Here is a 27,649-nt window from a genome sequence, read left to right as displayed (position 1 = left end):
AGATTGGACCATGTGAATATACATTTCCCAGGTTCACCCTGTTCAGAGCACTTCCTAACTTCTAAACTGGTCATTTCCCCTGAAAGGAATTATTCATGCACCGCACATGCTCTACAAAACACCTGTAGGGAATAAATATATGAAATATTTTTGTTCTAGGAATACCCTATAACCAAATTCAGGTGACAACTGGGTTCAGTTTCAAGGGTCACACCAGGTGTTACTGCCAGACCTGGGGAATCCTTGTTTTGATCTGGTTGTATCACATGAGCACACCGTAGGGAAACTAGTTTGGCTAGGTGAGAGACTAGAGACCGGGGTCAGGGACCACAGTTGGGACTCTGTTCCTTTTGGAATAGATATACTAGTTTGGCAATAATCCCGCATCATGGTATAAGGCTGTCTAAAAAAGCCATCCTTGATGTTTAAGTGGTCTGTCCTAGAGGCAGGAAAAAGAGGTTTTTCTAATTACATTATGAAAAACAGATTTACATAATCCACCGAATCCCCCAGTGGAGCATCAATGGCTTGTAAGTCTCCATACGCCTGCAAATGGCGTATTTACAGCTATTATATGTGTTTCTTCTAATACAGAAAGTAAACAGCTGAGACTGGTAAATGGCCGCGGCCGATGTGCCGGCAGAGTGGAGATTTATCATGATGGAAGATGGGGGACCATCTGTGATGACTCCTGGGATAAAGCAGATGCAGATGTGGTGTGTAAGCAGCTGGGTTGTGGTTATGCTGTCAATGCTACAACTGAAGCCTATTATGGGAGAGGAACTGGAGACATCTGGCTGGATGATGTACAATGTGTAGGGAATGAGACGCACATCTGGGACTGTCCTACAAAGCAGTATGGTAACCATAACTGTGCTCATAAAGAAGACGCCGGTGTGATCTGCTCAGGTGAGAGTCCTCTCTGTCGTACTACAATGTCAATCCCTCTATGTCCTATAAGAACAAATTGACATCATATATAAAATTCTCTGCACACTATGAACCAGAAAAGCTGATGCCCCAGGCAGACTTCGAGGACCTACCCCAACAGGCTAAAATGATTGAAGCTTTTCAACTTAAGAATATTATTTCATGATAAATGTGAAAAAAAGTTTGATGGTTATTATCACAGGGGTGACTCTAATGGCCGTACCGTTAATATACTAAAAACTTTTCTAAGGGGGCATTCACACAGAGGTATCTGAAAATTCCATCCAAAATCTGTTTCCTGTTGTTTTCAATGGCAGTGACAGCTGCTCCTTTTAAGCTGACCCTGAACAAAATGTGTCCTGATCGATCTTGCTGTGTATTCCATAGTTGGTCCAGCCCTAGGACATGCGGAGCAAGGTTCTGGCTCATTAGCCCCTATTTTCCTAAGGGGACAATGCCACAGCTGAAAGCCAAAGTTCTGCCACACCTTTGCACCGCAATTTCCACAAGCAGGGTAGCTTCAATCATAGGGCAAGTGGTAGGCCCCATGGACACCCGTGGGTTTCAATTTTAATCTATCTGCATCCTCAGATAGATAGATACCATTTATTGATACCATTTGGAGGAAACAGGAGTAATTCTCCAGTTCTGATGGTACAGTAATGTTCCTCAACTTGCACTTCCACTATCTATAAGCCAAGACCTTGTGTTCGCTGTTTGGTGTGTGGAAAAAATAATTTATTATAGTGGACTTTGGCATATTTGCATATAAAGATATTATATTCCTCAGCCTTCTCTTCTCTAGGATAAAGGTACACATTTAGTTTTGATAACTTGAGATGAGTGAACAGTAAAATGTTCGATATTCGATATTCGCTTCGAATAACCGCTCACTATTCGACTATTCGAACGAATATCGAACCCCATTATAGTCTATTGGATAAAATTCTTTGCTACAGGGGATCCCACCATTCGACTCAGGAGAGTCACCAAGTCCACTATCACACCCCAAATTTTTACTGCGTTTGCCTCGTGGTATTCGATCGGAATCGAATACCTCGAATGGCCTGATATTTGATTGAATGGTGTTCGCTCATCTCTAATTATAGTCTCAGAGGTCCCCAAGTGGACTCGAAGAACAGAAACATTAGTGTGAACCTAATCGTTAACTATAAGTCTAAGTCACATCTTCCACTCACTGCCTAACATAAACATATAAACCCTTAGGAACTCCAGGACGTACTGGTGCACTGAAAAAACATGGCGGCCGCTCTGAGACAGAGCGGTCACACTAACTGCCAGGTCTGCCAGGTTTCATACAGCAGGGACTCAGCAGTATTGATCACGAGAATTTAACCACTCAGATGCCGTGACAAATGCGATCACAGCACCTGAGTGGTTAGTTTTGCTTTCTCTTTGCCTGTAGGCAACGGGATGGCAGTTGGAGCAGTTGGCCATTTTCCTGTGGCCTCTCCCATTCGGCCCACTGTAAAAATAGACGATGGGCATGCGTAGTCGACGATTTCGGACCAAGAGAAGAGGAGCGGGAGAGAAGAGGCGGAGGTGGTGAAGAAGACAGAGGCTGTCGCTGGAGAGTTTTCAAGCAGCATTGAGATCGCCCCCCCCCCCCCCCCCAGTGCTGTTTGAGCACAGGGAAATGTCCCCAGTGCTATCAGAAAACTCATTGGCATAAGGAAGAAAGAAGAAATTCCTCAGGAATGGCGACGTGGATCACAAAAATAAAGGTAAGAGAAGAATAGCCTTTCCTTAAGGCTTTTCCTATGTGTATTTATTGTGAAAAGGGTATTCTTATGATAGAATCCCTTTAAATGTGAACACAATTAAAGGTTACACTTTTTTGTAAATATAAATAATTAAAAGCATATATATATATGCAAAGATGTTTTAATTGTCTACAAATTTAAATATGGATATATTTGTGGGAACCCCCTTTAATATACCATTAGTGTTGAGCGAATAGTATTCAATCGAATATCTCGCTCCCATAGGAATGCGTGTGAACAGCCTAACACCAATGGGTTAAGCGCATCAAATATTCACTGCGCTTAACCCCTTGGTGTTCGGCCATTTACACGCATTCCTATTGGAGCGAGGTATTCGATCGAATACTATTCACTCATCTCTATATACCATAAGTTATTACCGTATATCCTCACATATACAAATATACATTTTCTTCCAGAATTTTTGGATCTCCATTTGGCTGGTGGATCACATGAATGTGAAGGGTGGCTAGAGGTTTATTATAATGGCGGCTGGGGATCAGTGTGTTATAATGGTATGTCAGATCTATCTCTCTCTGTTATCTGCAAACATCTGAAATGTGGATCAGAAGGAGATGTGGATATAAGAAGACGCGGAACTAGAACATCCTTCTGGGTGGATAATATTAACTGCACCAAGTATAGTCAACTGTTATGGGAATGTCCATCAGCTCCATGGAATACAAACTGCGATTATGGAGAACTTGCTTATGTAATATGTAAGTGTCTATGGAATTCTATCTCTCTCTATCTCTCATAATATACAGTACAGACCAAAAGTTTGGACACACCTTCTCATTCAAAGAGTTTTCTGTATTTTCATGACTATGGAAATTGTAGATTCACACTGAAGGCATCAAAACTATGAATTAGCACATGTGGAATTATATACTTAACAAAAAAGTGTGAAACAACTGAAAATATATCTTATATTCTCGGTTCTTAAAAGTAGCCACCTATTGCTTTGATTCCTGCATTGCACACTCTTGGCATTCTCTTGATGAGCTTTAAGAGGTAGTCACCGGAAATGGTTTTCACTTCACAGGTGTGCCCTGTCAGGTTTAATAAGTGGGATTTCTTGCCTTATAAATGGGCTTGGGGCCATCAGCTGTGTTGTGTAGAAGTCAGGTGGATACACATCTGATAGTCCTACTGAATAGACTGTTAGAATTTGTATTATGGCAAGATAAAAGCAGCTACTGTACGTAAAGAAAACAAGTGGCCATCATTACATTAAGAAATTAAGTCAGTCAGTCCAAAAAATTGGGAAAACTTTGAAAGTGTCCCCAACTGCAGTTGCAAAAACCATCAAGCGCTACAAAGAAATTGGCTCACATGAGAACTGCCCCAGGAAAGAAAGACCAAGAGTCACCTCTGCTGCGGAGGATGAGTTAATCCGAGTCACCAGCCTCAGAAATCGCAGGTTAACAGCAGCTCAGATTAGAGACCAGGTCAATGCCACACAGAGTTCTAGCAGCAGACACATCTCTACAACAACTGTTAAGAGGAGACTTTGTGCAGCCGCAGGCCTTCAAGGTAAAATAGCTGCTAGAAAACCACTGCTAAGGACAAGCAACAAGCAGAAGAGACTTGTGTGGGCTAAAGAACACAAGGAATGGACATTAGACCAGTGGAAATCTGTCCTTTGGTCTTATGAGTCCAAATTTGAGATCTTTGGTTCCAACCACCGTGTCTTTGTGTGACGCAGAAAAGGTGAACGGATGGACTCTACATGCCTGGTTCCCACCATGAAGCGTGGAGGAGGAGGTGTGATGGTGTGGGGGTGCTTTGCTGGTGACACTGTTGGGGATTTATTCAAAATTGAAAGCATACTGAACCAGTATGGCTACCACAGCATCTTGCAACTGTATGCTATTCTATCCGGTTTGTGTTTAGGCTGTGTAAAGGCTATTTTACCAAGAAGGAGAGTGATAGGGTGCTACGCCAGATGACCTGGCCTCCACAGTCACCAGACCTAAACCCAGTCAAGATGGTTTTGGGTGAGCTGGACCGGAGTGTGAAGGCAAAAGGGCCAACAAGTGCTCAGCATCTCTGGGAACTCCTTCAAGACTGTTGGAAGACCATTTCCGGTGACTACCTCTTGAAGCTCATCAAGAGAATGCCAAGAGTGTGCAAAGCAATAACACTGGTCAACAAATTTTCAAAAGTTGTTTGTTTCTGAAATGAAATGAGTCATTCCCTAATGATTTTTATGTGCTGAATTCAAATATCACAAGGAAAACTGTCAATTGGCTCTAGTTTCTATGATATCGAAGAGTTCTCATTTTACTGTTTTGTGAATTGTATAGAATATGATACATATTTATTACTTCTGCAATAATAGAGGTGCAAGTTTACTGTTTTTAAAATTTTGGAAATATATTCTTAGGAAACTTAGTTCTATCTAAAATCAACTATAATTTATTCATATCTAAGATTTTTTTACAAATGAAGTATGTTTGTTGAACTTTGGAACGTAGATCCTTATTGAATTGCTATTCGGCTCCTTTACTCACGTCTCTTGTATTCAGACATGGGATTGTCTCTGATAATTGTCCAGCAGTAGTCTGCAAGCATTGATGGGTTCCATTTACCCTGATATCTCTTTTCCATAGTCGCAATTTCCTGATGAAATTGTTCACCATGTTCATCGCTCACCACTCCACAGTTTGGTGCAAAGAAGTCTAGATGAGAGTGTAAGAAATGAATCTTTAAAGACATGTTACATCCCTGGTTTTTATATGCCTTCAGGAGATTTTCAACCAACTCTTCATAATTATCTGCTTTGGTGTTTCCCAAGAAATTAGTCACGACTAACTTGAATGCTTCCCATGCAGTCGTTTCTTTGCCACGCAGCAAATGGTAAAACTCGTCATCTTGAAGAAGCATACGAATCTGAGGACCAATAAAGACTCCTGCTTTTATCTTCGCTTCACTCAACCTTGGAAACTTACAGAGGAGATATTTGAATGCCTCTTCATTTCTATCCATTGCCTTTACAAAATTCTTCATAAGACCAAGCTTGATATGTAAAGGAGGTAACAGAATCTTTCCTGCTTGAACAAGTGCTGGATGCATAACATTTTTAGTCCCTGGCTGCAGTGACTTTCTGAGTGGCCAGTCTCTTTTCTTGTAGTGTTCTGATCTTGCACGACTGTCCCACTCACATAGGAAGCAGCAGTACTTGGTGTATCCTCCTTGTAGACCAAGCACTAGCGCTACCACCTTCAAGTCACCACAGAGGCACCACAGATGTTGATCATAGTTTATGCATCTCAAGAGCTCTTTCATGTTGTTATAGGTTTCCTTCATGTGAACAGCATAACCAATTGGAACTGATGGTAGTGCATTGCCATTGTGAAGTAAGACAGCTTTAAGACTTAGCTTTGATGAATCAATAAATAGCCTCCACTCATCGGGATTATAGCTGATTTTGAGAGCATCCATTAAACCACAAACGTTATTGCATACAACAAGATCACTCTCCATGAAGAAGAATTGGACAAGAGACTGTTGACGGTTCCTAAAGAAAGAAATTCGAACATCATCTGCCAACAGATTCCACTGTTGAAGTCTGGAACCTAAGAGCTCGGCCTTACTCTTGGGCAGGTCTAGATCTCTAACATGATCGTTAAGTTCACTTTGCGATATAAGGTGCGGTTCAGTGGAGAGTGATGCAGGAAAGTCTGGATCTGACGAGGTAAATGGTTCATGACAAACTCCTTCTTCTTCCTCGTCAGTGGAATCGAGCGAGAATGTTTCTGGAGCATTTGGAACTGGCAATTCTTCAGAATGAGCTACTGGGCGTATCGCAGATGGAATATTCGGATACTGTAAAGTCCACTTCTTTCTTTTTGAAATTCCTTTCCCAATTGGAGGCACCTTGCAGAAGTAGCAATTGTCACTATGGTCAGATGGCTCTCTCCAGACCATTGGCACTGCAAATGGCATAGACTGTCTCTTCTGGTTCAATCACTGTTTGAGATTTGAAGAACATGTATTTGTTAAATATTATATATTTACAATATTCTCTAGCAGACATGGGGTTAACACTCTACTGACATCATAGTCTTATATTTTGGGTGCATGGGTGCGGTTAGAGTAGACCATTTTAGAAATCTCCTTACATAGCTACAAGATGGAAGGTAACACCCACTCTCATGAATATAAATGAGTAAGAAATACACATGTCTGGGTCTGTCTTTGGGAAGACCAGGGGAAGACCAGGAGGTCTGTCTTTGGGAACACCAGGGTGGGTGGTCCAGGCAGATGGACATCCATGAACGTCGTAACCAGCCCAAGTCCACCAACCAGATGACAAGCATGAACCAAGCTGTAACTACAAGATATCCAGATGATTTAACTTCTCTGAAGATGTAAGCTATTGACATTGACTGATATTTGTATTATTTGGACATTTTCCCTGTTCCTGTGTTTTCCTTCAAGATATTAATAAACCTCTACACTGATTTATAACAAGCTGACTTCTTCCTATCGTGGACAAGGCCAGGTCCGGATATTTAACAGTGGACACAAGTCTCACCGGCAAATACAAGATATTTAACAGTATTACAGCATATGTGTGGAGCCTAACTCTTGTCCTGGTCGCCTATTTTGCAGCCAAAATACAGGTGGTAGGCTTCCTTAACCAAATATAAATATAAAATGCACGTCTATATCATGAAAAGTAAAGCCAATTTTAAAATTTTAGCATCAATTTCAATCTCAGCACCCCAAAATTAGTTAAGAACAACTGGTTTGATGCCCGAAACATTTTGGCTGTTGACCAGTGTAATCAAAGCAAAAGGTGGCTACTTTGAAGAACCTAGAATATAAAACTGATTTTCAGTTGTTTCACACTTTTTTTTAAGTATATAATTCCACATGTGTTAGTTCATAGTTTTGATGCCTTCAGTGAGAATCTACAATTGTCATAGTCATGAAAATACAGAAAACTCTTTGAATGAGAAGGTGTGTCCTAACTTTTGGTCTGTACTGTATTTTACGTATAATCAATGTTTGTTAAGGGTTTTTCAACAACAATAGAAAAGGGGGAAAAAAAAGAACATGATATAAACAAAGAAAAGGCAAAAAGGCACGCAGGCCACACCGATAGGTAAAGGGCCAAGGGGAGATCCACCCAGCTTCCTAGTACAAGTCAGGATATTCTACATAAAACATAATGTATCACTTCTATTGTGTTTAGGTCAGAAAGAAGGAAAACTCACCCAAAGATGCTCCAAATCTCAGCCTTGTTCAGGTGAGTGACAATATTTTGCTTATTAATTATTGACACCATAGCAATTAATCAATAATATTTCTGAACTGAGAATATTCATTTGTGTCATTCTTTTCTGCTCTTATAAGTAGTTTTTTTCTTAATTCATAAAAAGGGATATTTGAAAATTATATTTTCAATTAAAGAAATCCTAAATGAATCAGGATATAATTAATTTATTTTGATAATTAATAATTCAATAACATGTCCTTATTTATTACTATAGGTCAGTCATTGCCTTACACTATTACCATACAGATCTATCAGTCACTATTAGACACTATAATAAATCTGGTGTAGCTTTCTCATATTATCTAAGTTTGCACGGTCTTAACTTTAGACAGTATTGGAAACCCTGCCCCACTATGGGAAAGCTACAAAAGTAATCAATGTTGGTGAATGACAACAACAATAAGCAGGTCAGGTCTATCCTGGACTTTTTTTTTTAATTGTAGGACAAGTGGTAAAACATGACCAGAGACGTTTACTTTAGATCACGAGTGCTCACACTTTTTCAGCATGTGAGCTACTTTATAAACTGACAAAGGCAAAAGATCTACTACTCACTTCTTGTGGGTGGGGAGGGCCTGTGGGCATGGCGGGACGTGTCTGTGGGCGGCGTTGGGCATGTGGGCGGGGCTGCGACAGCCCTGCCTGCCAGTGTCCGGAGATGACTCTCAGCCTGCGCTGTGAAGAAGCAGCACCCCGGCTCCCTCCATCCCTAAGAGCGGGGAGTGCGTCATCCCCCGAAGCTGCTGCTGCCTGGCCTGCAAGTGTCTGGAGTGCTTGTTCACGGCGCAGGCTGATAGTCGACCCTCAGCCTGCACTGTGAACAAGCAGACACCGGGGATCCCTGGCTGCATCCCGCGATCGACCCATACGTCCTTTGCGACCGACCGGTAGATCGCGATCGACGTATTGGACACCCCTGCTTTAGATCTTTACTGAATACAATGGTGAAGTGACTCCTTCTATATAAAGCAGGGTCACCTCTATAACATCTCTCTCATTTTCTCCCCCCCCATAATACTAGATAAGGACAGGATTCGTCTCAACGGAGGAGAAAACATCTGCTCAGGCCGAGTGGAAGTGTTTTACCAGGGACAGTGGGGAACAGTGTGTGATGATGCTTGGGATATCAAGGATGCAGAAGTCGTCTGTAGACAGATAGAATGTGGCTCAGCTATGAATGCTACTACAGAGGCCGCCATGTTTGGAGATGGATCTGGTCCTATATGGCTGAGTGAGGTGCAATGTAAAGGATATGAGCGAGCTCTGCAGGATTGTAGGTCTCAACGCTGGAATCAAAGTGACTGTCGCCATAAGGAAGATGCCGGAGTTATATGTGGTGGTATGGACTCTTGTATCTTCTTATGATTATGTAACTAATATAATTATATAATGTAACTAATATGTAAACAAATCTCCCAAACTTTGTTTTGGGCCAGAGTTGTTCAAATATTTTAATGTCATGTTTGCCTTGAAAATATATTTATTATAGTTTTTGGATATTGACATTATACCACATTTAAAAAAAAAAAAAAAAAAATTCCAACTAGACACTCACCATTACTGACATTTACTCAATAATGAGGGTAACCTGTAGAAACCAGTCAATCACTTGTGTAATCCACTTAACGTAATCCACTTAATGAAAATCCATCATATACTGGTTTACATCATGTGGTCTGGGAGATTACTCTTGGCCACTGAAACTAGGTCGATGACCTGCAATGTTCGAAAGTAACCACCCAGACCACATAACTAAAACCAGCCAATGACAGCTGTAACTTGATCTATAGTTTTCTTTTTTCATTTTCTCCATGTTGTTAATATACCAAAATAAACTATTAACTAGAGATGAGCGAACAGTAAAATGTTCGATATTCGATATTCGTTTCGAGTAGCCCCGCAATATTCGGCTATTCAAATCGAATATCGAACCCTATTATAGTCTATGGGGAAAAATGCTCGTTTCAGGGATAGGCAACATTCGATCAAATAGAACTTACCAAGTCCACGAGTGAGGGTCGGGCTGGATTCTCCGAGAAGTCTTCTCAGTGCAGCGTCCCTGCGGCGTCTTCCGGCTCTAAATTCACTCTGCCAGGCATTGGGCCTGGGCAGAGCTGACTGCGCATGTCCGCACTACAAGAAAATGGCCACTACAGTCAAAGCGGCCATTTTCTTGTAGCGCGGGCATGCGCAGTCGGCTCTGCCCAGGCCCGATGCCTGGTAGAGTGAATACAGAGCCGAAAGACACCGCGGGGAAGCTGCGCGGAGAAGACTTCTAAAGGTAGGAGAAGAACCAGCGTTGATTGGCCGACTGTATAGCATTCGGCCAATCAATGCTGGTTCTGCATCAAATTTTTCCATTCAAATAGCGAGTAGTATTCGATCGAGTACGAGTATTTCAAATACCGTAGTATTCGATCGAATACCTACTCGTTCGAATACTACTTGCTCATCTCTACTATTAACCCTTCTAGTTCTGAGATATTCTTACATTGCAGCATTTCATCTACACCTGACCAGTCTTATGTATGGTACTATAAATAGTTTGCTCTGTTGTTACATATTGTTTGGTCTAATGCTACATTAAGAATGATTAACCTCTTCCCGACATCCAACATAATAGTATGGCGGATGTTGGGTATTTAAATATGGCGATCAAGCAGGAGCTGTATTATACTCTATGCAGCCTGAGGAATTTCTTCCTTATCAAATGAGTTTTCTCACAGCACTGGGTGCGTTCACAGTGCTGCTTGAAAATTCTCAAGCGACACCTGTGGGCCGAAGGGGAGAGGCCATTGGAAAATGTCCAACTGTGCATGTCCGTCGGCCATTTTCCTATGGCCTCTCCTCTACCATTAAGACAAACAATTTGTCTTGCAAATATTAAGCCCTAATATGGGTCTTTGATAGGAAAAATAAAAAAAAATGTATGGGCTTGGTAGGTGGGGAGTCAAAAACAAAAATCGAAAAAAGAAAACATATCTCCAATGGGAAGAGGTTAATATCCAAAAATAGTATCTGACTTATTTATAAACAAATTGACTGAATAATTGACTGAAATGTAATGCATTTAGTTTTATTCTTATATTGGTTTCTGTTTTTGTCATTTATAGGTCTTAAGGACAATTTTACTCCTACTGTGTTGACCATAATACCAGGTAAGAGATTATTAGGATGAGGCATTGACTAAGATACAACAACAAGTGACACAGAAACATTATAGAAATGACTGACTGGTTATAAATAGAGATGAGCGAGTAGTACTCGATCAAGTAGGTATTCGATCGAATACTACGGTATTCTAAATACTCGTACTCGATCGAGTACCACTCGCTGTTCGAATGGAAAAGTTCGATGCAGAACCAGCATTGATTGGCCGAATGCTATACAGTCGGCCAATCAACGCTGGTTCTTCTCCTACCTTTAGAAGTCTTCTCCGTGCAGCTTCCCTGCGGCATCTTCCGGCTCTTCATTCACTCTGCCAGGTATCAGGCCTGGGCAGAGCCGACTGCGCATGTCCGCTTGTAGTGCGAACATGCGCAGTCGGCTCTGCCCAGGCCCGATGCTTGGCAGAGTGAATGAAGAGCCGGGGGACGCTGCAAGGAGAAGACTGCTCGGAGGATCCAGCCCAACCCTCACTCGTGGACTTGGTAAGTATAATTTGATTGAACGTTGCCTACTAGAGATGAGCGAACAGTGTTCTATCGAACTCATGTTCGATCGGATACTAGGCTGTTCGGCATGTTCGAATCGAATCGAACACCGCGTGGTAAAGTGCGCCATTACTCGATTCCCCTCCCACCTTCCCTGGCGCCTTTTTTGCTCCAATAACAGCGCAGGGTAGGTGGGACAGGAACTACGACACCGGTGACGTTGAAAAAAGTAGGCAAAACCCATTGGCTGCCGAAAACATGTGACCTCTAATTTAAAAGAGCAGCGACGCCCAGCTTCGCGTCATTCTGAGCTTGCAATTCACCAGGGACGGAGGTTTCCGTCCAGTTAGCTAGGGGTTAGATTCTGGGTAGGCAGGGACAGGCTAGATAGGAAGGAGAAGACAACCACAACAGCTCTTGTAAGAGCTAAATTCCAGGGAGAAGCTTGTCAGTGTAACGTGGCACTGACGGGCTCAATCGCCGCAACCCAGCTTTCCCAGGATCCTGAATGGAATACACTGTCAGTGTATTCCCGTATACCCGATATATACCCCCGATACCCGTTCCAACGGTGTGCCCCCCCACCTTCACCCCAGAAATACCCTGCAAGTCCCCTAGCAATAGGATTGGGGCTATATACACCCACTATTTTTGCTACTGCCATATGGTGCCATTGTCTCACTGGGAATTCAAAGAATATATTGGGCTTACATATAACTTCAATTCCAGGGAGAAGCTTGTCAGTGTAACATGGCACTGACGGGCTCAATCGCCGCAACCCAGCTTTCCCAGGATCCTGAATGGAATACACTGTCAGTGTATTCCCGTATACCCGATATATACCCCCGATACCCGTTCCAACGGTGTGCCCCCCCACCTTCACCCCAGAAATACCCTGCAAGTCCCCTAGCAATAGGATTGGGGCTATATACACCCACTATTTTTGCTACTGCCATATGGTGCCATTGTCTCACTGGGAATTCAAAGAATATATTGGGCTTACATATAACTTCAATTCCAGGGAGAAGCTTGTCAGTGTAACGTGGCACTGACGGGCTCAATCGCCGCAACCCAGCTTTCCCAGGATCCTGAATGGAATACACTGTCAGTGTATTCCCGTATACCCGATATATACCCCCGATACCCGTTCCAACGGTGTGCCCCCCCACCTTCACCCCAGAAATACCCTGCAAGTCCCCTAGCAATAGAATTGGGGCTATATACACCCACTATTTTTGCTACTGGTATATAGTGCCATTGTCTGACTGGGAATTCAAAGAATATATTGGGGTGACGTGCACCCACAATTTTTGCTACTGCTATACAGTGCCATTGTCTCACTGGGAATTCAAAGAATATATTGGGGTTATGTGCACCCACAATTTTTACTACTGGTATACAGTGCCATTGTCTGACTGGGAATTCAAAGAATATATGGGGGTTACGTGCATCCACAATTTTTGCTACTGCTATACAGTGCCATTGTCTCACTGGGAATTCAAAGAATATATTGGGGTTATGTGCACCCACAATTTTTACTACTGGTATATAGTGCCATTGTCTGACTGGGAATTCAAAGAATATATGGGGGTTACGTGCACCCACAATTTTTGCTACTGCTATACAGTTCCATTGTCTCACTGGGAATTCAAAGAATATATGGGGGTTATGTGCACCCACAATTTTTACTACTGGTATATAGTGCCATTCTCTGACTGGGAATTCAAAGAATATATTGGGGTTACGTGCACCCACAATTTTTACTACTGGTATACAGTGCCATTGTCTGACTGGGAATTCAAAGAATATATGGGGGTTACGTGCACCCACAATTTTTGCTACTGCTATACAGTGCCATTGTCTCACTGGGAATTCAAAGAATATATTGGGGTTATGTGCACCCACAATTTTTACTACTGGTATATAGTGCCATTGTCTGACTGGGAATTCAAAGAATATATGGGGGTTACGTGCACCCACAATTTTTGCTACTGCTATACAGTGCCATTGTCTCACTGGGAATTCAAAGAATATATTGGGGTTATGTGCACCCACAATTCTTACTACTGGTATATAGTGCCATTGTCTGACTGGGAATTCAAAGAATATATGGGGGTTATGTGCACCCACAATTTTTAATACTGGTATACAGTGCCATTGTCTGACTGGGAATTCAAAGAATATATTGGGGTTACGTGCACCCACAATTTTTACTACTGGTATACAGTGCCATTGTCTGACTGGGAATTCAAAGAATATATTGGGGTGACGTGCACCCACAATTTTTACTACTGGTATACAGTGCCATTGTCTGACTGGGAATTCAAAGAATATATGGGGGTTACGTGCACCCACAATTTTTACTACTGGTATACAGTGCCATTGTCTGACTGGGAATTCAAAGAATATATGGGGGTTATGTGCACCCACAATTTTTGCTACTGCTATACAGTGCCATTGTCTCACTGGGAATTCAAAGAATATATTGGGGTTATGTGCACCCACAATTTTTACTACTGGTATACAGTGCCATTGTCTGACTGGGAATTCAAAGAATATATGGGGGTTACATGCACCCACAATTTTTGCTACTGCTATACAGTTCCATTGTCTCACTGGGAATTCAAAGAATATATGGGGGTTATGTGCACCCACAATTTTTACTACTGGTATATAGTGCCATTGTCTGACTGGGAATTCAAAGAATATATGGGGGTTACGTGCACCCACAATTTTTGCTACTGCTATACAGTGCCATTGTCTCACTGGGAATTCAACGAATATATTGGGGTTATGTGCACCCACTATTTTTAATACTGGTATACAGTGCCATTGTCTGACTGGGAATTCAAAGAATATATGGGGGTTATGTGCACCCACAATTTTTACTACTGGTATACAGTGCCATTGTCTGACTGGGAATTCAAAGAATATATGGGGGTTATGTGCACCCACAATTTTTACTACTGGTATATAGTGCCATTGTCTGACTGGGAATTCAAAGAATATATGGGGGTTATGTGCACCCACAATTTTTAATACTGGTATACAGTGCCATTGTCTGACTGGGAATTCAAAGAATATATGGGGGTTACGTGCACCCACAATTTTTGCTACTGCTATACAGTGCCATTGTCTGACTGGGAATTCAAAGAATATATTGGGGTTATGTGCACCCACTATTTTTAATACTGGTATACAGTGCCATTGTCTGACTGGGAATTCAAAGAATATATGGGGGTTATGTGCACCCACAATTTTTACTACTGGTATATAGTGCCATTGTCTGACTGGGAATTCAAAGAATATATGGGGGTTATGTGCACCCACAATTTTTAATACTGGTATACAGTGCCATTGTCTGACTGGGAATTCAAAGAATATATTGGGGTTACGTGCACCCACAATTTTTACTACTGGTATACAGTGCCATTGTCTGACTGGGAATTCAAAGAATATATGGGGGTTATGTGCACCCACAATTTTTACTACTGGTATACAGTGCCATTGTCTGACTGGGAATTCAAAGAATATATGGGGGTTACGTGCACCCACAATTTTTGCTACTGCTATACAGTGCCATTGTCTGACTGGGAATTCAAAGAATATATTGGGGTTATGTGCACCCACAATTTTTACTACTGGTATATAGTGCCATTTTCTGACTGGGAATTCAAAGAATATATGGGGGTTATGTGCACCCACAATTTTTAATACTGGTATACAGTGCCATTGTCTGACTGGGAATTCAAAGAATATATTGGGGTTACGTGCACCCACAATTTTTACTACTGGTATACAGTGCCATTGTCTGACTGGGAATTCAAAGAATATATGGGGGTTATGTGCACCCACAATTTTTACTACTGGTATACAGTGCCATTGTCTGACTGGGAATTCAAAGAATATATGGGGGTTATGTGCACCCACAATTTTTGCTACTGCTATACAGTGCCATTGTCTCACTGGGAATTCAAAGAATATATTGGGGTTATGTGCACCCACAATTTTTACTACTGGTATACAGTGCCATTGTCTGACTGGGAATTCAAAGAATATATGGGGGTTACGTGCACCCACAATTTTTGCTACTGGTATACAGTGCCATTGTCTCACTGGGAATTCCACAAATAATTTGGGGATTCATTCACCCTACATCTCAGGCTCTTGCCATATTCACCCAGGTTGTCAGTGCTGCACCAGCTCGTTCCCAGACAGCTCGGCCCGAAAAACACGTTACCTATATAGAGGATTTGGACAATGAAGACAACATGTTCTAAATCTAATGTCTGCACCTTCTCCAGAATTAAAATAAAGGCAGCGTTTAACTTTCAAATAGCACTGCACAAAGGAAGAGCTTATCAGCTTGTCTCATGACATGCTACTGAAAAGTTTCATTTGTGTATCTTAATGTAAATATAGTTGTATAAGCTTTTTGGGTTTTAGGCACTGCCAAGTTATTTATTACCACCCGCTCCCTTATAATGATGATGACGCCAAAGTCACTGTGGGTGTTCAGAGCTCACAGCTTTGGTTGACATTTGTCTTGCTCTCTGTCGGTACCAGCTGTCTTTTTGGATACCGTAAAGTTATGTTGACTTTATTAACAGCTATAGAAGCTTTAGCCAGGTTGTGACGGTGTGTAACCCTAACAACACTAAGTGGGATACACATTAATAGTCAGTCTATGTACGCTAAACGTATCACTGAAGTAATTTTTTTTCCCTCTCCCCTAATATAAGAAAGGAACAGACATTAGACCTAGACCGGGGTTCGAGGCTTGAAAAAATCCAGTATTATTTGTTCTTCATGATGTGAAATATGTGTTGAAAAGCAACCCAAGATGAAGTCAGCCATGTGTGCCAGTGTGTTACTTGGCATGCCTTTGCTGGCCCCAACTGTAAGGGTCACTCTCCATTTCCTCCATTTTCCACTCCCCTTCACACCATTTGTGGTGAAGCAATGGGATGCACTGAAGTGCACCCTCTAGCCTCGTGTGGGATAGGGACATCAGATGCCACTCCAACCCCCTCGTCTTCCTCCGCCAGCCAACGGTGCGAAGATGAGAGGAGTGTGCTCTGAATGTTTTCTGCCTAGCAGAGGCTAGTTCTCACTTACGAAAATGGCCCCACTTTGACCTGTATATCAGGCACAATAATGTAGGTTTCAAAGAAACATGGCACCAACAAGTTGGAAAACGTGGGCCATGCGTGGACCGTGTTTGAGTCTGGCAAGCTCCAGATCTGCTACCAGGTTCCAGCCATTATCACAGGCGCAAAAATGCCAGGCCCCAGGTGTAGCAGGGAAAAAAAAATGCCATCTCAGCCAGGATGGCATCCCTGACCTCGGAGGCACTGTGCTGTCTGTCCCCCAAGCTGATCAGTTTCAGCACGGCCTGCTGACATCTCCCCATGCCAGTGTTACAGTGTTTTCCGCTAGTAGCTGGGGTGGAGGTTGCAGCTTCGTAGGGTTTCAGTCTACTCCTGCCATGAATTTTGGCCTGGGAGAGGAGATAGGCCACCCCAGTTTGCACCCGGGGAACAGACTCCACCACATTCACCCTGCCTGTCATTAAAGATAAGCACTGCAGCATCCCTGACCACAGGCGCTTGTCCATGTGTCAGTGGTCAAGTGGACCTTGCAGCAAAGCGCAGAGCTCTGGGCCCGACTGATGTTATGGGACACATGCAGGCGCAAGGCAGAGACAGCACACCAAGAGAAGTAGTAACGGCTAGGCCCAGCATAGGGAGGTGCCCCAGCTGCCATCTGCTGACGGAAGGCCTGGGTCTCCAGAAGCATAAACAAACACCAACATCTCCAGGGCCAGCAGTTTATCGATGAGGCTGTTACAGGCTTGGGCATGGGGGTGGGTTGTATTGTACTTCTGCCTGCAATGAAAAGCTTGGGAAATGTGGAGTGGCTGGGAAGAGGCGCATGATGGTGCAGGCCAAAAGGGCGCATGAGGGTGAACTCCCCAATGTGTCAGAGATAGGTGTGTAGGTGTCCTTGCATCATATACTTGCACCATATTTGGCTTTGGAAGTTAATTTTGTGCCAAAAAGTGGTTAAGACAGCGATCCCTCAGCTACTCCCGTTACACTGTCTATTGAAGTTACCATCTGTGGAAGTGGACCACCATTTCTAAGATCCCAAAGGAAGCAGGCAAGAGATGTGCAGTTCAGAAAAAAATATGAGAAAATAAGTTTAGCTGGTGTCGGCCAGGTATTCCCACAACATGCGCCTATACTTGTCCGTCCTGGTGACACTAGGCCCCTGAGTGGCAGTAATTTGTCCAGGGGGGCCATTAACGTGTTCCAGACCTAGGAATAAGTCTTCCAACAGGGTAGAGTTTTGCATGCCTTTGCTTCTACCCACTGTTTTTGCTGCTTAGCTTCCCTCCACATCTACTCTGCTTTCACCCCTAAACATCACCCCAGTTTATGCCTTTGCTTCTACCCAGGTTTTTTGTTGATTTAGCTTCCCTCTACATCTACACTGCCTAGACATCACCCCTGTCCATGTGGGGTCGGTGGCCTCGTCATCCACCAACTCCTCTTCCAATTGCGCACTGCCCCCTTACTGCAAACCGCACATGACCACAGCTTGCCTTGATGGCAACTGTGTCTCATGATCCCCACTTAGGTCCAGACAAGTCGGTGGCGGGTCCAAAACCCCAAAATTGGAAGGAAATGGCAGATGCTGCAGTATTTCTAACACCTGTTCCTGGTGCTCGGGCCTGGTCTGTGTTGTACCCTGCACCCTGCTTAACGCATCTGCCATATCCGAAGTTGTGCTGAGCGCATGCTAATGTTTCGTGTCCAGTGCAATGGATGGGATGGGATTTCACATAAGTCTGCCACCCATGGCCACTCATGGTTGAGCAACTGAGGGAGTTGACTTTGACGAACCCGAGGGTTTTGGAGTTGGAACTACATCAAAGGTCTGTGCTGCTCACACACTCTGCTCAACACATGATATGTTTAGTGCCAGCAGTGTGGAGACGTCGCACAACAGCCGTTGTTCCAGCAGGTACAGGCGTTGTAGGAGTGCATAGAGGCTAGCAGCGGCAACTATAGACTTTAAAAACTATCCGCACAAGCGCCACACTTTCACCAGTAGCTCAGGAACATTGGGGTACCTTTTTCAAAAGATTAGCAGCAATGAGTTAAAAACGTGGTCCAGGCATGGAATATGTTGCAGGCTGCCAAGCTACAGAGCCAATCCCAGGTTACGGCCATTATCACACATGACAACATGCCTGGGCCCAGTTGCAGTGGCAAAAACCACATTGCCGTCTCATCGAGGATGGCATGACTCACTTTGTAGGCAGTGTGCTGTCTGGCCCCCAAGCTGATGAGCTTCAGCACGGCCCGCTGACGTCTCCCCACACCAGTGTTGCAGCGTTTCCAGCTCGTAGCTGGGGTCAATTTAACAGCGGAGGAGGGTGGTGTTTCAGCCCTCCTCCCAGGAATGTTGTGTGGGGAGACAAGTCAGGCCACCACATTTTGCGACCCGGTCCACGCCTCAACTACATTCAACCACTGTGCCCAAATTGAAAGGTAGCGTCCCTGTCCGCATGCACTTGTCCATTCGTAACTGGTCACATGGAACTTTAGGGCTAAGCGCTGAATTTAGGGACCGCCTCATGTTTGGGGGAAAGTGCTGGTGTGGACGGCACAGTGCGGTGGCGCAGTAGACACTCTGCCCAAAAAGGGCAGAGTGTCCCCCAGCCGGGATTCCAACATCTCCTGGGCCAGATTTCTTGAGATGAGGCCGTTGAAGCCTTGGGCATGTGGGTGGGTTGCGCTGTACTTTAGCATGAAATGAAAGGCTTGGGAGATGGGGAGTTGCTGGGAAGAGGCGCATGATGGCACGGCAAAAGGAGAAATGGCAGGAAAAGGTGAGGATAAGGGTGAACTCCCCAAAGTGTCAGAGGCAGATGTGGAGGTGTCCTGGCTCCTGGTCTGGACTGCAGCGCCAGCCCTGTCAACAGTGGAAGAGGCAGTGGCCGCCAGGCCAAACGACGATTATCCTGCGCTTGCTCTCACCCACTGAGCCCAGGGCTTGCCTTCCAAATGATGGCACCCGCAAGAGGTGGTGAGATTCCTCTCCGCAGATCTCCAAACCATCTTGGACTTGCAAATTGCACTAAATTTGTCATGTAACTGACATGTATATGATGAGTCTATCCATTGTCTGTTCATTTTGGTGAAAGTCAGCCTGTCAGCTGACAGACAGCTGTGCTTGTCAGTGATGATGTCACCGGCTGCTTGTACCCCCAGTTTTTGCTGCTTAGCTTGCCTCCACATCTACACTGCTTTTGCCCCTACACATCACCCCTATCCATGCCTGTGCCTCTAGCCATAAGTCTGCCACCCATGGAAACTCATGGTGCAGAAAGTGAGGGAGCTGACTCTGAGGAACCCTTGGGTTTTGTAGCTGGTACTCCATCAAAGGTCTCTGCTGCTCACACACCCTGCTGAACATACGGTATCTAGGGTTAGAGCGTGTGGTGACCTCGCACAACAGTAGGTGCTTCAGGCAGATGTAGGCCTTGCTGGAGTGTATTGCGGCTAGCTCCAGGTACTGTAGACTTGGGAAAGTGGGTGTCCAAGTGCCGCACTTTCACCCTTAGCTCAGCTAATTTGGGGTATGTTTTTAAAAATCATTGCACCACTACATTGAACATGTGGGCCAGGCATGGAACGTGTTGGAGGCTGGCAAGCTCCAGAGCCCTCCAACAAGCTAAAAAACCTGGCCCCAGGGGCAGCGGGGATAAACAAATTGCCATCTCATCCAGGATGGCATCCCTGACCTCAGAGGCAATGTGCTGTCCGTCTCCCAAGCTGATGAGCTTCAGCCCAGCCTGCTGACGTCTCCCCACACCAGTGTTGCAGCGTTTTCAGCTCGTAGCTGGGGTCAATCTAACAGCGGAGGAGGAGGAGGGTGGTGTTTCAGCCCTCCTCCCAGGAATGTTTTGTGGGGAAACAAGTCAGGAAAATTCTTGAAACGGGAGAGTTTTGCATCTTTGCCCTTGCTGCCTATGGACATCCCTTTGCCTCTAGCCACCATTTTCTCTGCTTTGCTTGCCTCCACATCCACACTGCTTTTGCCCCTAGACATCACCCCAGTCCATGCCTTAGCTTGTACCCCCAGTTTTTCCTGCTTAGCTTGCCTCCACATCCACACTGCTTTTGCCCCTAGACATCACCCCAGTCCATGCCTTAGCTTGTACCCCCAGTTTTTCCTGCTTAGCTTGCCTCCACATCCACACTGCTTTTGCCCCTAGACATCATCCCTATCCATGCCTCTTCCCCTAGCCATAACTCTGCCACCCCTGGAAACTCATGGTGCAGAAACTTTGGTTGCTGACTTTGAGGAACCCTTGGGTTTTGTAGATGGAACTCCATCAAAGGTCTGTGCAGCTCACACACTCTGCTCAAGATATGGTATTGTAGGGTTTCAGCGTGTGTGAATGACGGACAACAGCCTGTGTTTGGACAGATGTAGGCCTTGCTAGAGTGTTTTTAGGCTAGCAGCGACTCCTGTGCACTTGCAAAAGTGGGCGCACAAGCGCCGCATTTTCAACAGTAGCTTCAGTACATTTGGGTATGTTTTTAAAAAACTTTGCACCACTAGGTTAGACGTGGGCCAAACATGGAACGTGTTGGAGGCTGGCAAGCTCCAGAGCCGCTACCAGGTTCCAGCCATTATCACAGGCGTAAAAATGCCAGGCCCCAGGTGTAGCAGGGAAAAAAAAATGCCATCTCAGCCAGGATGGCATCCCTGACCTCGGAGGCACTGTGCTGTCTGTCCCCCAAGCTGATGAGCTTCAGCACCGCCTGCTGACGTCTCCCCACACCAGTGTTTTAGCGTTTGCTGCTAGTAGCTGTGGTGGAGGTTGCAGCGTCGTAGGGTTTCAGTCTACTCCTGCCATGAATTTTGGCCTGGGAGAGGAGATAGGCCACCCCAGTTTGCACCCGGGGAACAGACTCCACCACATTCACCCTGCCTGTCATTAAAGATAAGCACTGCAGCATCCCTGACCACAGGCGCTTGTCCAAGTGTCGGTGGTCAAGTGGACCTTGCAGCAAAGCGCGGAACTAAGGGCCCACCTGATGTTGAGTGACACGTGCTGGTGCAAGGCGGGGACGCCACACCGGGAGAAGTTGAGACGGCTAGGGACGGCATAGTGAGGTGCCACAGTTGCCATCAGGTCCGGGAAGGCGGGAGTTTCAACAAGCCGGAACGCCAACCTCTCCTGGGCCAGCAGTTTAGCGATGTTGGCGTTCTAGGCTTGCGTGGGTGGGTGGTTAGCGGTGTATTTCTGCCGGCGCTCCAATGTCTGAGAGATGGTGGGTTGTTGTAAAGAAGCGCCTGATGGTGCCTTTGATGGTGCAGGAGAAGGAGATAAGACAGAAACAGGGGAGGATGAGGGAGAAGTCAACAAAGTGGCGGAGGCAGATGAAGTGATGTCCTGGCTCGTCCTCTGGAGTGCATCGCCAGCACTGTGAGCAGAGGCAGTGGCATGAACGGTGGGCGACGTTTGTCCTGCCGTTGCTGCCTGCCACTGATTCCATTGCTTGGATTCCAAATGACGGTGCATTGAAGTGGTGGACAGGTTGCTCTTCTCAGGGCCCCTACTCGATTTCGAGAGGCAAATTGTGTAGACGACACTATATCTGTCCTCGGCGCATTCCTTGAAAAAACTCTACACCTTCAAGAAACGTGCCCTCGATGGGGGAGTTTTTCTGGGCTGGGTACAAAAGGGAACATCTTCGGACATTCCGGGTCTGGCCTGGCTTCGGCAAAGCAGCTGACCTCTGCCTCTGGACATGTCTCTGCCTCTAGCTACCCTTTTTGGTGCTGCACCTGCCTCAACATCCACACTACTTTCCCAGCTTGACATCTGCCTTGTCCAGGTGGGGTCGGTGTCCTCGTCGTCCACCACCTCCTCTTCCAACTCCTGTCTCGCCTCCTCCTCCTGCACAATGCGCATGTCAACTGGCTGCCCTGACAGCAACTGCGTCTCATCGTCGTCGATGAGGGTGGGTTGCTGGTCATCCGCCACCAAATCGACCGGAGATGGAATGGAGGAGACTCTAGTGTTTGAGCATCTGGACACAGATACTCGTCTGTTAGGTCCGTGGAATCGCGAAATGGAGGGGCAGGTTGCGGTACAGTCAAAGGAAGGGAGAACAGCTCTGGGGAGCAGGGACAGTTGGGGTTATTGTTCTGGGAAGATTGGGAATTTTGGGTGGAAGGAGGACAAGACTGTTGGGTAAGAGGAGGTAGAGGCTGCCTGGCTGGTGGACAATGTGCTTTAAGCGTTATCCGACAGCCATTGCAAGACCTGTTCCTGGTTCTCGGGCCTACTAATCTTTGTACCATTCAGCCTAGTTAATGTGGAACTTTTGTGCAAAGCGCAGAACTTAGGGCCCGCCTGATGTTAAGGGACACACGCTGGTACAAGGCTCAACTCACCCTAAGTGCCAAAAACACTGCTGGTGCAAGGCTCTACTCATGCCAAGGGCCTCAATCTCTGCTGGTAGCTCAGCTTAAGGTCATGTAACTTTGTTTGGAAGGGCTCATGTTAAGGGCTAGAAAAGTGAATTTTGGAAGGTCTTACCACATCACACACACACACACACACACACACACACACTCAAAATGACAGTTAAGGGTGAGGGCTTTTGGAATTCCCATTGCCTATTCCATTTGTGGTTGTCATGGGGAACGTGATTTAAAGGGGTGGTTGTTACTGTTTGTTGAGCTTAAATTGGGGTTTGTGTCCATCCATTTGGGGAGTAAAGAAGGTTTCCAGGTATTTTCCCACTTTGATAGAGGTTTTTTTGAATGTGGAAAGTGTGTAGTTGTTAGGCAGTGATGTTGGGGTAATAGAGGGTCTTTGGTGTGTTAGATGCCCCCAGACATGCTTCCCCTGCTGTCCCAGTGTCATTCCAGAGGTGTTGGCATCATTTCCTGGGGTGTCATAGTGGACTTGGTGACCCTCCAGACACGGATTTGGGTTTCCCCCTTAACGAGTATCTGTTCCCCATAGACTATAATGGGGTTCGAAACCCGTTCGAACACACGAACATTGAGCGGCTGTTCGAATCGAATTTCGAACCTCGAACATTTTAGTGTTCGCTCATCTCTATTGCCTACCCCTGAAACGAGCATTTTCCCCCCATAGACTATAATAGGGTTCGATATTCGATTCGAGTAGTCGCATATTGAGGGGCTACGCGAAACGAATATCGAACCTCAGACATTTTACTGTTCGCTCTTCTCTAGTTATAATGACATATACGTATAAAGCATAGACTATGATCTTAATTAATAAATTATGTTAAACTATAATTTATAGAGATTTAATACTTGATTCATACAAGATAAGACAAATGCTTGATATCAGAGAGCATGATACTGGGCTATTTTATACTAAAACTACTAAAATTACAGAGCTGTGTATACTTACCTGATCTCCATGTTATGATTAGTAAATTGGCTGATGACTGCGAGCAGTAGAGACACCAATCTAAAACTAGCACATCTCTGTGAACCAAGACACATCCCCAGACACCGTAACCAAAGCTCAACGCAAGGAGAGATGGACTTGTGCTGAATCTGGGAATCTGAATTGTCACCAAACAGATAAATGTATTAATAATAAATGCACTGCTGCAAAAACAAACACAAAGTAGCATAGAGACAAAAGAGGCTGTATCAGCAGGGTCAAAAAACCAGGGGAGGATGTAATAAGTAAAAACAGGAGACAAACGCAATATGCGGGTAACATGCCAAGGGTCAAAAATCCAACTGGGAATGTCAATGCATAACCAGGAGGCAAAACGGCAATCCAGGGAGTCAGACAGAATTCAGTTATCAAACAGATATTCACAGACAAGATGGTGAGCCAAACAAGGAAGCAAACTAAATTAGTCGGCACCTATATCAGAAAGGTGTGGTCTTATATAGGCCTCTTCAGCTACAAATTGGCCTAGTTATTGAAGTATAGAACACAAAAGCTCATGGCATGTCATGGCAACCTTAAAGAAGCAGAGACACTCCAATTACGTTAAGAATTCCAATATTTCTTGAAATCAGTTCAACCTAATGTCAAAATAATAACAATAGCCTTTGTAAAAAACTGCAATTAAACTGTCCCTCACTGAGTTGTCACAGACTACAACAGTATATTTAGCATTAGGGATGAGCAAACTGTCTATAACAAACCAGATTTGTCACAAGTTTTACAAAAATTGTATGTTCAGGTGAACACCCTTGCATATTTATTATTCTCTGGGTTCTCTTAAGGGAGGACATATCAGTATCCACAGGTATGTGCTGTAGATATGATTCATCTGATCTAGAATAATACACATAATATGCTGATATGTTGTTTCACATGAATTTTAGTTTATGCACTGCTGTATATAATGGATAGATATTAATACTTTATTCCTATATTGTTATAGCGCGACTTACATCACTGCAACCTACTGCCGCTACTTCCGATGTGTTTCTTACAGTCTCCATTATCTCCTTCCTCCTTCTTGGTATTGCAGTCATTATAATAATATACTTGATAAGACAATCCAAGTGGTATAAAAAAGGTGAGTATAATAATAATAATGATCATATAGATGGCAATAGATGATGTCACATCTTATCTCCTCCCCCACCCTTCACAGACAATGTCTAGAGAAATCTTCCATAGACCTCAATAAGTTGGCTCCAGTCTATGGCTGCCAATGACCATGAGACTGCTGTAAAGCAGATCACTAAATGCTGTTACCAGAGCAGAGGAGAAGCTCAGGCAAGGTGGCAGCCCAATGATAATATACAGATAATGGAATACCAAATCTAAAATCAGAAAATAAAGCAGATTAGAAAAAAGTCATTTTATTGGTTTTAAAGGGAGTCTGTCACCAGGGATAAGCACATAAGAACAAAAGCAGTGGTACATAGATTAGGGTGACCTAAATGCAGTGGCTGCTCTCATTTCCTAATCTGGGCTCTGTTGCAGAGATACATTTAGAAATATTATTATGGGAATAAGAAGTCTGGAGCACTGAGGGTATGTCCTGCCCACCAGACTGCACCCCCTCTATCTTCCTGCTGCTTTCTAAGTGTGGCAGGGCCAGGTTGAAATGCCGAAGTCTTGCCTGGCCCTTTATTCTTGTGGCCTAGTTATGCATATTGCACCTGTTTCAGCCTGGCATGTGCTGCATATGTGGCAATAGTAAGAACCACAGCGCCACCATAAAAATACAGGCCAGTTGAGGTTTCATCATCTCAGTCTAGCCCTGTCATTCTCTGAATGCAGCAGGAATAAATGATCATAATTAATACAGCAACCAGTGGGGTAACTAAAGTCTTGTGTCCCCGGTGCAATCTCTTGTCCAGGGCCCTCTACCTCATCCCTACAGTGAATTCTTGATAGTGATGGTTACTGGTACTAAGGAGTTTAATCCACCTTAGGGGGAGTTCACACGGAATAACGTGCCGCGTGATGTGGCACGTATACCATGTGTGAGACTTTGAGCGCCGTAAACGCTCCCATTGATTTCAATGGGAGCCTGGATCGTATATGCCGCGTTATTTTGCGGCCGTGATTTTGACCTTATGTGCTCAATATGTTACATGTCAGTTAATATATTATTATATAAATACAATATTATTCACTAAGATTCTGACATATATCCTCTGGATAGGGTGAAGCGACATCTTTTTGTCATGTTTCTTGATGTGTTCTTCTCTTTAGACTAATATTTTGTCTGATCTACTGTATGTATTCACCTAGCAGTATACACTGTGGATGTCTGAGCATTAGTTCATTTATAGTACAGTATATAAAATAAATCCTTCTCATATCCTACTAATATTATAAATGTGAAAGTATGTGTGTTTGGATGTTTGTGTGTTTTGATGTTTAGATGTTTGGATGTTTGTTTCTCAATCACGCAAAAACCGCTCAACCGATTTGGCTCAAATTTTCAACAAACATAGTTCCTAGGCAGAATTGAACGATAGGCTACTTTTCATCACAATCGCAGACATACATTTTTGCCAGGACCTCCACAAATCAACAACTCATACCACCAGCTTTGCAATCCCACACACTTTTTAGCATAGCAAGCCACAAACTCCCTATTGCCCTCTCGGGCCTAGCTCCTAACACCAGGCAGGGGAGGAGGTCAAGGCCGGGGTTACACGGGTGGGTGCAAAGGGGTCGGGGGGGGGGGAAAGGTTGGAAAGGGGATGCAATGACACCTAGACGGGCAAACGGATTTGGCTGAAATTGCGCACATACATACCTTGGGTCCCGGATTGAACGATAGGCTACATGGAACTCCCGTACACCACCGCAATTCACTGCCGTGACCGGTGCTTTTCACTTTTGAATTTGCTGCAGGACCTGGGGCGCTGTAGGACCTGGGATGACGTCATCCCAGCCCCATCAGCAGCTCACCTGGATGGGTGCCGCTTCTCTATGTGGGCGAAGCTATCAGCTGGCCGACGTCCACAAGAACATGGCGGCTCTCAGAGGTCCAGAGCGTCCTGAACCAGCGCCCGTACTCTGGGGCAGCGAGAAGTGCGTACGCAGCCCCACCTGTGTGGGCTTACCACAGGACCGCAGTGCTCTGCCGTGGTCTGGAACACCGGTTCGGCCTGCTGTCCCATGGCGGCTGCAGCCTCTGGACTCTGCATGTCCGTCGGGGATGTCGCCAATGTCTGCTCAGGGCTATCTACAGTGTCATTCGGCCACAGGAGAAGGGTTGTGACGACAGGCAAGTTAGGGGACTTTGAGAAGGGGGAGGGGTGGGGTGTTGGGAGTGAGGAGGTTGCCTGTCCAGTGGGGGACGCGGGAATGGGGAGGCCTGGGCACATAAACCCGGAGGCCCCTGGAAGGGGGATGGGGACAGGGACAGATGGAATGGGGGCACATGGCTTGCCGCAGGAGGGGGGCCCTCATAGGCACCCCT

The 27,649-nt window shown here is 44.8% G+C and overlaps 1 protein-coding gene across 1 annotated transcript in view; it reads left to right on the top strand.

Moving 5' to 3' along the window:
* The window catches only part of LOC142214523 (scavenger receptor cysteine-rich type 1 protein M130-like), a 170,890-nt gene that overhangs the window by 97,694 nt on the left and 45,547 nt on the right, over nt 1-27,649 (top strand). The window contains exons 7-12 of the mRNA XM_075283472.1: nt 183-299; nt 595-909; nt 3,134-3,433; nt 7,921-7,974; nt 9,026-9,343; nt 11,118-11,162. Coding sequence (XP_075139573.1) covers nt 183-299; nt 595-909; nt 3,134-3,433; nt 7,921-7,974; nt 9,026-9,343; nt 11,118-11,162 — 1,149 coding nt within the window. The remainder of the gene's footprint in view (nt 1-182; nt 300-594; nt 910-3,133; nt 3,434-7,920; nt 7,975-9,025; nt 9,344-11,117; nt 11,163-27,649) is intronic.

Source organism: Leptodactylus fuscus, chromosome 7 (assembly GCF_031893055.1).
Source record: "Leptodactylus fuscus isolate aLepFus1 chromosome 7, aLepFus1.hap2, whole genome shotgun sequence".
Lineage (NCBI taxonomy): Eukaryota > Metazoa > Chordata > Amphibia > Anura > Leptodactylidae > Leptodactylus > Leptodactylus fuscus.
The sequence above is the reverse complement of the archived record's forward strand: the minus strand, read 5'-3'. Positions and strand labels throughout refer to the sequence as shown.